A 13,452-nucleotide genomic window follows, 5' to 3' on the forward strand; every position below is an offset into this window, starting at 1 on the left:
CTCAAAGGCAGCAAGGATTTGGACTTTGTACAAGGTGAAAATATATATGCACCACGCATGCTCCTTCTTGCACACCCAGACTGAGCCTTCTGGAAGGCAGCTAGTGTTGAAAGTGTGGGCGACTCTGGAGTCCTGCAGTCTAAATTCAATTCTTTACTCCACCACTGACTATCTGTGCAATCTTAGGCAAGTATTTTAACTTTTTACAGCCTCGGGTTGCCCATTTATAAAACAGGGACAATTATCTCATGCATTTGTACAGGAGATTAAATGAGAACTTGTATCTAAAGTTCATAAGACAAATACAGTCTCAAAAATGTTATTATTATAAAGTTCATAAGACAAATAAAGTCTCAAAAATGTTATTATTATTAAAACTCATGTCCCTTGAATATTAAATTTTTATCTATATGTCCACATTCATTCTCAGATCAGGGTAGTATGGAAAAAAATTTAAAAGGGAAGAAGCAGGAAAGGAAGATATTGCAAAATACTACAAGAATGCAAGAAGCAAATGGGACAAACAGTCATGTCTTTGAGGAGGCCAGAAAGAATGGCATTTACAACCAAATTGTGTGGGTAAAAGTCTCAGGGCTTTCTTTCTTCCACCTCAGGCCGATTTTCTTCTCATCTAGTCCCATCAGTTACTAATAGGAACTGGAAGAAGCTGTCATGTGAGGAGGTAAAAAGTGGTAAGAAAAGAGCCACAAGCAACACTTAGGAATCATTGGCTTTGGCCAGAGTATTGGCCCATTCACAGAGACAAGTCCATTATTTGCCCACAGAGAGGTGTATTCAGAGGGACAGACATAAAAATTGTATTTTACAGACATGAATGTTCTTCCACTGAATATCTGCTCACAGAATCACATTAAATATAGCTCATCTCCACTACCACTCATTTCTTAGTTGTAAATGCCATCAATCTCTAAACAGTACCAATGCTGGGCGGGGAATGGGCAGCATGAACCTGAAATGCACCGTTTTGCCAGACAGTGATAAAGTGGTGCTATATTAAAAGGACACAGAAATCAGTGTGAAGTAGCTCCCACTGGCCACATCAGGGACAAATGGAGCATCAGAGTAAACAATGATGATAATGAATCATAACCAATTAGATAAAATTACAAAACATGAGTCCATAATGACATATATGAATGAACAAACTGATGAGAAGAAACAGTTCTTAACAGAATGCCCACTAACAAATAAAGAAGGCCTGATGGAATTAGAAAATCTTCATTTTTCAGGCATTAGAGTAATAATTAATTCAGGCAATAACTGATTATTAATGGATGCTAAAACCAATGTGTGAAAGTTTGAAAAAGAACAAAATACTTGCATAGTCTCAAAATACCTCCCTATAATGTACTGTGAATTGCAAAAGAAAAAGTACCAATCTTTGCCATAAAAATTACTGAGGAACTTAGTTACAAAAAAACTCTGTATTATCAAATGCCCCAGAAGCAATTCCGGGAAGACATAAAAACATTCTCATTTGTGATAATTTTTTTTTTTTTTTAAAAAGGAAGATTTGTTCTGAGAAAGCAGTATCGTACCCTGCAAAGACAGCAAAAATGAATCAGGCTATGGTCTTGGTGGCTTTTTTCTAAGTATATTCATCTTTTCAAGGCGAGTGTTCAGGCAAGTATTCTGGGGAAAATGAGAGCTCCATGCGTGAATGATTCATTTTCTCATCATGTAAATTTTTCTTCTATGTGTTACCTCTGGGATATCAGTTTAAATGGAGAGTACAAAATGAATGCTCAATTGTTGGTATTTTATAAAATCCTTCAAAGCCCTATGTTCAATTGAAAAAAGATTTAGAGCTTAAATTACCTATTTTATATTATGCTATACATTTTACTATATAAAGGGGTGGAAAGTTGAGGTTTACAAAACTAAGGGAGGGTCTACTTTCTACTACAGCCACCAGGTGACATGAGTCTAAAGTTGGTGATCTTGAGTGAACAGGAAGAATATGATCAGGGGACCGGGGTGACGGGCATATGTTCATCAATGTGGTGGAAGAAAGGAATGTGTTGCCAGAAGGATGAAAACAGGAAAGCCCCTTTAGTAAGGCAGCTTCTAAAACTGCTAGACACTCCATCCTTGTATCCAATAAATATTTGCTAAATTCCTACTCTATATATGCCAGACACCGTGCTAGGTATGGGGGATATAGCAAAGCAGACACTGGTGACCTTGCCTGTACAACACTCAGAGTGTAATTTGTGGTGGGAGTATATATGGAAAAGTAAGCAAGTAACAGTCCCACACTGTCCAGCACTTACTAGGTTATGTGCCGTGTGCTGTGAAAGCACAGAGAAGCGGCACTGACACCCAAGAGGAAGAAAGGAGGAAAATATTCCAGAAAGAGACCTCGTATTCATACATTACCACAAAGGCCAAGGGTGTCTGCCCTTCCTCTGATTAAACCGGTAACCAGAAATACGGTCAAGCCAAGAAAAAGCCGTTTAAGAAATAAGGCGAGTTTTTATGGAAGGAAATGTAGAAGGAAAAAAGCATTTTCAACGTTGCTCCCTGTTTTCTTTATCGATCCACATACCACAAGTAGTTGATGAAATAAAGTAGCAGGAAAAAAGATGTAAAAAGGAGGAGACAATAATATAAACACTACCATCACCAAAACTAAAAGTAACACATCCCTATGAGCAGTGCCCCGACTAGGACAGAACCTGGCCAACAGTAGATTTTCCAGATATGCTTATTCTGGTAATGAGAGTGCACACATTGAATTAAACTTTCAAGAAGGATTTTTGCAACCAAATTCAAGAATCGTGTGCAATTCAGTCAGTCTCTGTCCAGGAATATATCCAAAGTATGGGGAAAACCCAAAAAGTTGCTGAATAAGTGTGTTAAACAAGTATTATTTATAATTTGGAAAAATGGAAATAACCTAATGTACAGTAGTAGAAAATTGTTAATTACATATAATACATCCATATGATGGAATTTCGTGCAGTCATGAAAATTGAATTGGAGGCAATAGATCAGAACAAACAAATTCTTGCTGTGGGCTGTGTCTCTCTTGGGGTGTACACTTTGGCAGCCAGAGCTAAAGCTCCCCTGTTTTCACATCATTACTTTCTCTCCCCCGCTTTTTTCCTAACCACAACCCTTCATATACACTTTTAGGCTTTTCTCTCCATTTATTTATCTTAGTAACAAACCCTAATTCATTTCTCTTCTAATTAATTTTCACAGTGGATATATTTCAAAGCAGGTTTTCATGACTTTGGAAACAAATTAAAAAAATGTGTGTATGTATGTGCAGGCACACACAACTTGTGCATGCAGTGACTATGTAAAAATATACAGCTAACAGGCAACTATGATAACCCCTAGAAAAGAAGAGGACTGGATGACAAGAAAACTGAAGTAAAAGGAGGCTTCTTTTCACTGATTATTATTTGGTACTAGTTTTAAATTAGTGCCAAGACATAAACATTGTCTTAGTCTGTTCAGCCCACTATAACAAAACTACACACCAGGTGGCTTTTAAACAACAGGAATTAATTTCTCATGTCTCCAGAGGCTGAGAAGTCCAAGATTAAGGCAGCAGCAGATTCCGTGTCTGGTAAGAGCCCACTTTCTGCCTCATAGACAGAGCCTTCTTGTTTTGTTCTTACATGGTAGAAGAGGTGGGGGAGGTCTCTCTCAGGCTTTTTTCTTTTTTTTTTTTTTTTTTGTGCTGGGATTACAGGTGTGAGCCACCACGCCCAGCCTCAGGCCTCTTTTACAAGGACACTAACCTCATTCATGAGGGCCCCACCCTCATTACCTAATCACCTCCCAAAGGCCCCACCTCCTTTCAACATCCGTCATTTCAAAATCTGAATTTGAGGGGACACATGTGTTCAGTCTATAGCAAATGTATGATCTGGTCAATATATAAATAAACACATCTTGTAAATGGAAAGTAGAAATAATCTGATAGAATATGATCATTTTCATATAAGCAAGCATAGGTCCAGAAAAATGAAGCAATTGTGCCAAGGTCACATAATAAATTAGTGCAAGCACTGATATGAAAAGGAAAAGGATCTGGCAGGGATAGAAACAAATTTACCGAGAATCTGGCATTTAATTATCTTAATACCTCTGAGAAAAACGTTTTTAAAGATGAAGAAATTGATGCTCAGCGACATCATGTAATGCTTAAGGTAACACAGCTGGTGAGGAGAAGCTCAGGTTCAAATTTGATTCTACCACCCAGTTCTCTGGGCTCTGCTCTTCTTGAGTCTTCATGCTGCTCTGCCCCTGTCAATCTCATAGCCAGCTAAATTCTGTGTTGTTTATCTAGTCCATGCTGTCCAAACCTCAATCCTCTCATTCTTTTGAATTCACCCTTATTAATCTGCACCATCACAAAGAGCAATACTATACATCCACCCAAACTTCACTCTTTCTAAATAGAAGACAATCTTCCTAAAGGGAGACATACATAAGTCAACGCATTTTCACAGCATTTCACATATCGTTGTTTTACAAAGAAATCTATTATTTATAATCTTGTTAAACCGAAAAGCAACTCTACCTTCCTTTATACGGTACCATTAGGCTGTGGGCTTACAAACCTGAGCCATATCATTTCTCCTACCCTTTATTGGAAGGTGCAGCAGTCAGGGTTTCTGCAAAAATCAGATGATCCACACAAAAACAGTAATTGAAAATACAACAGAGAAACTATTTGCATTTGTTTAAGCAAAAGTGGTTGGGAGAAATCACAAAGGGATGGTCAAGCTCTCTGGGTTAGCAACAGCAAGGAGACATTATCACTCCTTGGCATGAAGAGACGAGGGAGGGAGCAGTTATTATAATCCAGTAAGAAATGGGGCATTCAGTTACTGCCACTGTAGCCCAGCTGGGAGGAAGTCAGGGAAATAAATATCGTAATATCACACTCCTACCCTTTGATGTCCTCTGCTGATGTTGCCATTGGTCTAACCCAACTGAAACCAGAGGGCAAGGAGACCGGTTAGGGAATATCTCCCAGGATTCGGCATGAGGCGCCAAGGCGCAGAAAGTTGATCTGTAAAACCATGCAAAAAAATACCCCACATGGTTTCTGCTGCATGCAGCATTATACCACTTGGTGGTCATTCCCTCCACTGACTGACTGCTGTGTGGGTCTCACCTGACTACTGACTTGTAACACAAGGCTCTCTGTGGTTCTGAAATATTCTCCAGATCCATAACTGACCATCTGAGGCTGTGGATTTCTCCATCTTGAGGTTTTGTTTTTTTGTTATTGTTTTGTTTTGTTTTTAGATGGAGTCTTGCTCGGTTGCCCCAGGCTGGAGTGCAATGGCATGATCTTGGCTCGCTGCAACCTCCACCTCCTGGGTTCAAGAGACTTTCCTCCCTCAGCCTGCTGTGTAGCTGAGATTACATGCATGAGCCACTGCACCTGGTCCCTACCTTGACTTTTGAAAACAGGGAAATGATTGTATGTGATTGTATGTGAAATAATTCCCAAATTCTGTTCTTCGTAACCTTGACATTTTCTATAAGTTCTTCCACCCAGCATCACTAAAACCCTTCAAGTCCAAGTCCCTGAAATTCCATCCCACTATCTTAAGAGGTATTATGCATGCTGCTTTCTGGGTCCTAACACACTTCCCCTGCACCTTCTGTAAAATGCTTCAAGAATTTCCCTGGTCATTTGGCCAAGGCCATCTCAACAAAAAATTCTATAGACTCCCTACCTACTTGCAAGACTGCGACATTTAAAATTAGCCTTTGAAAAGTTGCACATAATTTCTGAGGACAGAATCAGATTTTAACAACCTAGGCCAGCTCACATTTGAAATGAAATCTTCCAGAGGCTGAGGGAGGAAGAAAGTGAGCCATAATGAAAAGCAGCCAGTACTGGAAATAAAGAGCTTGGATTTTAGTCACAGTTCCACTGCTGAGCAGCTGAGCGACCTTGGGGAAGGTACCTAAGCCTGAGTCTATCCTCAGAAATAGCGGGCAACTGAGTGAAATGATCTTCAAGACTTGCTATGTGAGTATTCAATGCTCTTAAGAATATTTCTAAATTAAAGAACCCTTAAAATGGGGATGATGAACCTGTTTGAGGAAAAATTCTATTTTTTCCATGTAACCAATGGAATCCAAATCACTTATGGGAGAAACAGTGTTTCTTTCCTGCGCATTGCCCTTTTCTCAGGAGAATGCATTTTTGTTCAAGATTTTCTTTAGAGCAACTTTGACGTCCTTATTCCTCAGGCTATAAATTAATGGGTTGAGCATGGGCACCACAGTGGTATAGAACAGGGAAGACACCTTGCCCTGGTTCATAGGTAAAATAGAAGAGGGTTTGAGATACATGAATGCTCCTGACCCAAAGAACAGAGAAACTGCAATTATGTGGGAGCTGCAGGTGCTGAAGGCTTTGGACCTGCCCTCCGTGGAACGAATGTGGAGGATGCTGGAGAGAATGAGAGCATAGGAAATGAAGATGGTGACTGTGGGCACACCAATATCGATGCCCACAACAACAAACACTACCAGCTCATTCACATAGGTGCTGGTGCAAGCGCGCTCAAGAAGGGGAAGGATGTCACACATGTAGTGGTTGACAAGGTTATTGGCACAGAAGGTCACACCCATCATGCACGCTGTGTGGGCCATGGCCCCAGCAAACCCCATCCCATAGACACCCAGCAAAAGGAGCAAACACACCTGGGGAGACATGGTGACCATGTACAACAGTGGGTTACAGATGGCCACGTGGCGGTCATACGCCATTGCTGACAGGATGAAGGACTCAGAGACAACAAAGAAAAGAAAGAAGAAGAGCTGAGTCATACACCCAGCGTAGGAGATGCCCTTCTTCTTCGAGACAAAACTCATCAGCATTTTGGGAGTGATAACACTGGAATAGCAGAAATCTATGAAGGACAAGTTATAGAGGAAGAAGTACATAGGGGTGTGCAAGTGAGAGTTGAGCCCTGTCAGTGTTATCAAGCCCAGGTTCCCCACCACAGTGACCACATAGAAGCCTAGAAACAGGAAGAAGAGGGGGATCTGGACTCCGGGTTGGTCGGTTAAGCCTGCGAGGATAAACTCTGCCAGGAAGGAGGAATTCTCGGCAGCCATTTTCATTTACGGCATTCTGTGGGGACAAGGGAAAAAGTTATTTAGAGGGAGAGAGAGAGACCACTGCTGCCCTCGCAGTCACCCTTCTTTCCTTCTTGAGAATAGGAGGCACACAGATTTTGAACTTCAGCAGAGGGCGCTTTGCTGCGGCTCCCTCCGGAGTACGCCCCGCCTCCATGGCCAGGGTAGGTGCTGCCGGGAAGGCCTCCCGTCTTTACTTTGATCCCTTTGTTGCGTCGTTTCAACTCCAGTTTCTACTTAAGTTTACAGACACTGGGACCAGTCTCCAGGAAGAGTCCTCTCAGAGGCCGGACCCAGTCCACCTGTGCCTGGAGACTTAGGGTTAGGGTCATCCGGGTCAGAGCAGAAGGGTGGGGCGGTCTTTCCCAGGACTTTAGTACCTGACACTGGGGACTCAGGAAAAGTTTGGACTGCTCATCCAGATTCAGCCACTCATCCTCTTCAGCCCAGAGTTTCAGTGATGTACCTTTTGGTCCAGCTCTTATCTTCACTTGTTCGGACAGATTGGCTGCGGAGATATCACAGATGAAAGACTAAGCACCAGCCTGCTACACCCTATCCCGATGGCAGCACTGGAGCCTCGGCTGCCTCAGAACTCTTTCTGAGCTACAGAACATGGCATCCGATGAGGCTGTGCCCTGAGGCCTTTCTCTAGCTTGCAGAAAGGTGACAGCATCCTTACCATTATCAGTGACAGCCGATGACAGGAGACTGAGCAGTTTTATTTTGAGTTTGGAGATCTGGGGAACTGATTAGAAGTAGAACAGCAGAAGTTCACCTGGGATCACAGCCCGAAATATAACAAAGTTGTGCTCATACCCTTGATAATATTTGAATGGGTTTTTAGAAACATGCAAATATTTGCTCAATTAACATTTACTCGGAAATACACAAAGCATTGTGCAAAAACAATAATTTACCATTTATTGCGCACTTAATGTATACCCAATGCTTTTTTCATTCTAGCATTATGCACTGACCTTAGCATGCCAGGATCCAATACCATTTTTCATACAATTCTTCATTTTAATTCTACCCCAAATTCTATGAGCTGGGTTTTATCACCCTCATTTTAGAGATGAAGTAACTCCCTAAATGTCAAATTACAAGGCCATATTATAACTAGGTCCATCTTACTCCAGATTTGGTGTTCTTAATAACTGAGTTTAATACCTCCCTGTAGAAGATAATGAAGTATGTAAAGCCCAGTTCTTGCCTTCAAGGCTCTGACCATGTCTTGAAAAAGACGCTAGAACACACATAACTAAGCAAAAGCATGTGATAACATCCAGAAAAGGCAAAAACAAAATGCTAGGCCACTTTGGTGGAAGACATTCAACCTATCACTTATATTTCAGTTCACTGCTGAGCTGCACAACACCCAGTCCAGAAGACAAACCAACCTGTGTTTTCTTGGAATTTGAGCTTTACAGTAAAAATCAATCTCCATTGGTTAAGACGAGTTTTTTTCCAAAATTGCTAACTTGTTGGGGCTCCCCTAGATGGCCCCTGTCCTCTATCGTTGCTCTTTCCAGTCTTATTTTCAGCTTTCCTCAGGCTCCCATCCCCTCATCGTGAGCCTGAAGGCCTTGTAGTTTGATTCTCCTTCTTCCCACGGGATATTTGCTTTCTTGTTTTGCTTGCTTTGCTCTTTTCATAACTCCCCTCTCTCATTACAAAAGTCATCCCTTCTGTGTCCCAGCCTCTCAGAGCCTTGCCTGAGCTCAGTGACAGCTAATTATCATTCTTGGAGCCCCATAAATTTGAATGAATATTTAAAAATCATCTGATCCTGTGGTTCATAAACCTGGCTGTGCAATTGAATTAGATAACTCTATGTTTATTAAAAGTATGGATCCTGCTGCCCCAGGCCAGACATCATAAATTAGCATCCCGAGGCATGGGGTTTTATAACTTGTATTTCCTCACCCTGTTGATCTGGGTCTTTAGACAGGTTTGGGGTTCTCTGGCCTAATCCTGTACCCTGTGTTTTCTAGGCAGGAAAATTGAAGTCCACCAGTCAGAGTTGGTTGGTGGTGGAGTCCAGAATAAAACTTCAGTCTCCAATCTTTCCAGTTACATTGTCTGGAAGAAATTCACCTGGCCTTTAGTTTGGCTGGAATGTAGAGTACAGGAAGGGATATAGTTGTGTATCAACCCTGGAATAGCATCCCAGGTTCCTACTGTGGAGAGACTTGAATGTCATGACAGAAATTATGTATGCAATGTGAATCCATGGAATATATTGAATATGAGAGTGACATGGTCAGAGTTATGGGGAGGGAGACCATTTAGTCTATTGGGCTATTGGGTGTTGATGACTTGATGCCATGTTCCCCCCAAGTGCTATGTTTAATGCGTAATTCAGACACAATGCCTCAGCTCAAAGCACCAGCAATAAGATAAAGGATGAATTTTCAAAACAAGTAACAGGTAAATGGAGCAAAAGGCCCTTCTAAGCTTTCTAGCACATTATGAATCACATAAGGCTGGCCCTGCCTTCTGGCTGTGTTGTTCTCTGCTTACTATCCTGAATATTTTCACCAGACCTGAGTTCAGGTCCTATCACCAAGCTCTCTGTGTTGCACATGTTTTATGCCTCATTTTGTATTACTCAGCCTATCTTTTGGGCTTCTGCTGTTGCTGTGGCAGTGAGCTGCATCCAGCTATAGCCCAATAACAATATTTCTTGGCTGCACTACGTATCCCCTCCTTTCAGCCCTGCGGTATCTCTGCCACCACAAAGTGGAATGTTTGAGAATCCATTCAGCCATTCTGGTACACGTGCTGACCTGTAAGCATGAAGGAATTAACACCCCTGGGAGCCAGTGGGTAAATGTCTCCCTTTTCTGTATCTCCAGTGGTTCTTTCTTCTTAGTACATCAAAAGACCTCAGAGAAACTAATCCTAAATTCCCCATTAAGGTAACATATAACAGAACGTTTTATTGGTTTTCCATACTTCCCTGTTTTTCTTCCTCTCTTCCCTGGGATGACCTCTAAAAATAAGCTATCTGCAAGCATGGCCTTGTCCCCAGCACAGCTTTTTGTGGAAATCCCAGCTAAGGTACTCCTAAAACAGTATTTGGAGCAGGTTTCAACAAAATGTTCCTTACTCCACCTGGGAGGAAGCATCCTCACCCAAGGCTCTTTGATTCCAGGACAAGAAACTAAATATGAATCACTAAATTCATCAAGGACCTGAAATTATTCAGCACCATGTTACAGAGAATTTTTATGTCTTGAGCATGACCTATCAAAATGCCTAAATGCCAGAAGGAGTAATCTTAAATAATTATTGGCTCACACCTTTATAGGGATTAGCCACGACAAATCTTGTGGTACTTTGTTCTTAGATCTCTTGCAGCTCTACTCACAATGTATTACTGTCCAATCCTTCCATGAACTATAGCGATGCTAGCAACATTGTAGTTTTATTCACTTTTTAATCTTTAAATCATATAGCTCGCAAAATGCTCATTAATCACTAATTCTCAATCTCCTCATCTGTAAAATGGGGATGATGGTGATAATTCACAGTGTTGTTGTGAGGGTTAAATTAAATCTTGAAAGTGGAAGAGCCAAGCAGAGTGGTTGACAAATGAAAGAGCCCTGATAAATGCTATGGAAAATAGACATAAAACAAATATGAAATGTATATATTCTAGGAATGGCGTGAGGGAAAGAAAAATCTTGTTTAAAGCTAGATGAGCCTGAAAGAGGCAAGAGAGGGTCTGCCATAGGGCAGAGGAAGAGAGCTGACAAGAGTGAGAGGAGCTTTGGAAAAATACACTCTTCAGACTTTAAGGCCTGTCTCTCCAACATAACCCAATCCACAGACATTATCAGGTCCTTGAGTATATTACCCTGTCCCTACTCGCTGTCCTATCACCAATGCCTGGTTTTCAAATATCCACATTCCACCACACCACAAAAGCCAAATTCTAAAATCAGGTAAGGGTTTCTTTACAGTCTCCCGTTTTCTCTCCCTATATCCATCTCTAGTCTCCTAGTCTCAGCAAAAATTCCTCTTCCCCAACATTCACAATCTTAGTGCTTACTTTCCTTCAATTCTATGTCAAAACTAAGTTTTCAGGAAGAATCTCACAAATGTATCCGCACACAATCTACTAAAACTTGCTGGGGACAATCCACATTCTTCACCTTCTTCCGGGCAGTTTTTAAAATGAAGACAAAGTCTTTAGCAAAAAAAAAACAAAAACAAGCAAACAAAAAAAAAAAAAAACATCTCTAGTTATGAAATTTCAAACAGCACTCAGTTAATGAGAGGTACATTTTGGTCAGGATAAGGCAGCTGAAGTGGTGGCTTCACAATTAGAGCCCCATTGGCAGCTGTCTGACCTCCATGCATCAAGTTGATTGTCACCCTTCTCTCAGTCCTGTGTGTGCACATGTGTGTTTTGTGTATAAGTGCTGGGTGACATCTGAACATACCTCAGAGCTTGCTCCTCTGCCACATGTAGAATATATTTTAGTCACTGCTCAGAAACAAGAGGCCTCAAGTGTAACTCTTATACCTAGAAATTTGCCGCTCCCTCAGTGATTATGAGAAACCTCAATCCTTGCTCTCATTCCCGCTGTAGTTAACTCACAATTTAAGAAAATAAGTCATTATTACAAGCATGAAATGAGTCCCACAAGAAAGGTGCTCCTTAGGGCACAGAAAGCAAAGACTCCGGCTTCATTAAAAGTTGACTTTCCTCCGGGAGCCTTAGAGGATTCTTGTTTGGATGATAGAAAAACCAAGAAAAGTTCTTCTGGATATATGTCATTTTAAAGCCTGTTGCCATGGAAACTACGCTTCAAAATCCTCTCAACTGGGGCTTTACTAAAGTCTTGTTCCCTGAGAAGCAGATGAAGCCCAAGCAGGAAGCAGTGTAGGAAGAACTATTCTTAACTCTGTTCCTTTTGTTACAGAACTGCCCTCCTTCCAAAACTTGAATTTCTGTATAGTGCTTCTTTGTTTTATTTATTTCTATGTTTTCCTATCTTTTTAAAATTACATTCTAATTTGTGTGATTTCATATGTGATTTCACATGAATATGAGTCAATACAATGTTTCTCACACACATTCATTAACCTTCAGACTTCTGGTGGCACAAGGTTGGACCCAACTGCAGAAACCATCACAACACACCAAGAAGACCAAGTACAAGTTTCATAAGAAGTTATAAGAAGGTACAGAGCCCGATCAGAGAAAAAAGATGGCAACTGAAAGGTCTTCATTTGAAATGGCCTTCATTCGCTCCTGAGAAAGCAATCTCAGCAGTAATCTGTTTCTGCATTATACTTCATCTCACTTTACTTTTATTATTTTCAACTCATTGATACACAAACCTATGCATAAATTATATGTGTATTTAATATAGCATTCTAGAGTTAGATGGGACCTTGGAGGTCTATGTCGAGGAATAATTACCATGTATAAACACATATGTACCAACCACTGTGCAGGAAGTTTTATATACATTATGTCATTTGTAGAATATGAGTAATCTGCACAAAGTACAAAGCTGACATTTTAAAAAATATCACCCAATGATATTTTAGTATCATTAGTACTAAGAATACGAATACTAGTACTAATATGTTATACTTTGTAAGTGCTGACCATGTGCTGGGAACTATGCTAAATGCTTTACACCTATTAATGCCATTAGTTTTCACAAGTTGTATTAAATGGGCACTTTTATTATCCTACTCTGCACAAGAACATTTCCTTGAATTAAAGAAATCAAACCTGTTTATCTGTTAGTTGTGACAACCTTTGTAGGGATATTTGTAGTGATAGAGGATTAATAGATTTGCTAGATTAATGGTTATAAAGAAAGAATCGAGAGGGAAGGCCAAATGTCAAAGGTTACTAAAGTTTCAACCCCAGGACCCAGAAATAAGGAAGTAAAGAGAGAAATAAAGAGATAGAATTTAGACCTGACTTTCATGTGCTGAAAGGACATATAAAAGCAAATGGTCAGTAACAAGTCATCAGTGTGAGATCAGAGCTGAGAAAAAGATATCAAGACCCATATTGAGAAGTCATGTAAATAAAAGTGATCGCAGAAACTACCAGTCAAGGGTAAAGGCTGGAACCACATAATTATCCATGATCAATAAAAGGAAAGGAGAAAACTGTTAATAAATTTGTCAGAGAAGGCAAATATGGTACCCTGAGCAGGCTTTGTAGCAAAATAACCTGGGATCTCATTACATCTCCGACTAGCCAAGCAAGCTTACACTATTTGGACCTCAGTAACTCCATCTGAAATCAGATATGTTAGCACC

General features: G+C 40.6%; 1 protein-coding gene across 1 annotated transcript; it reads right to left on the reverse strand.

The window, feature by feature from the left end:
- Positions 1–6,174: 6,174 nt before the first annotated feature.
- LOC111540016 (olfactory receptor 8B8) lies at positions 6,175–7,196 on the reverse strand. The gene has a single exon (XM_023208076.1). It carries the CDS (start codon positions 7,132–7,134, stop codon positions 6,193–6,195), a length of 942 nt encoding a protein of 313 aa, XP_023063844.1. The 5' UTR covers positions 7,135–7,196; the 3' UTR covers positions 6,175–6,192.
- Positions 7,197–13,452: the final 6,256 nt, after the last annotated feature.

The sequence above is a fragment of the Piliocolobus tephrosceles genome, chromosome 13 (genome assembly GCF_002776525.5).
Source record: "Piliocolobus tephrosceles isolate RC106 chromosome 13, ASM277652v3, whole genome shotgun sequence".
Lineage (NCBI taxonomy): Eukaryota > Metazoa > Chordata > Mammalia > Primates > Cercopithecidae > Piliocolobus > Piliocolobus tephrosceles.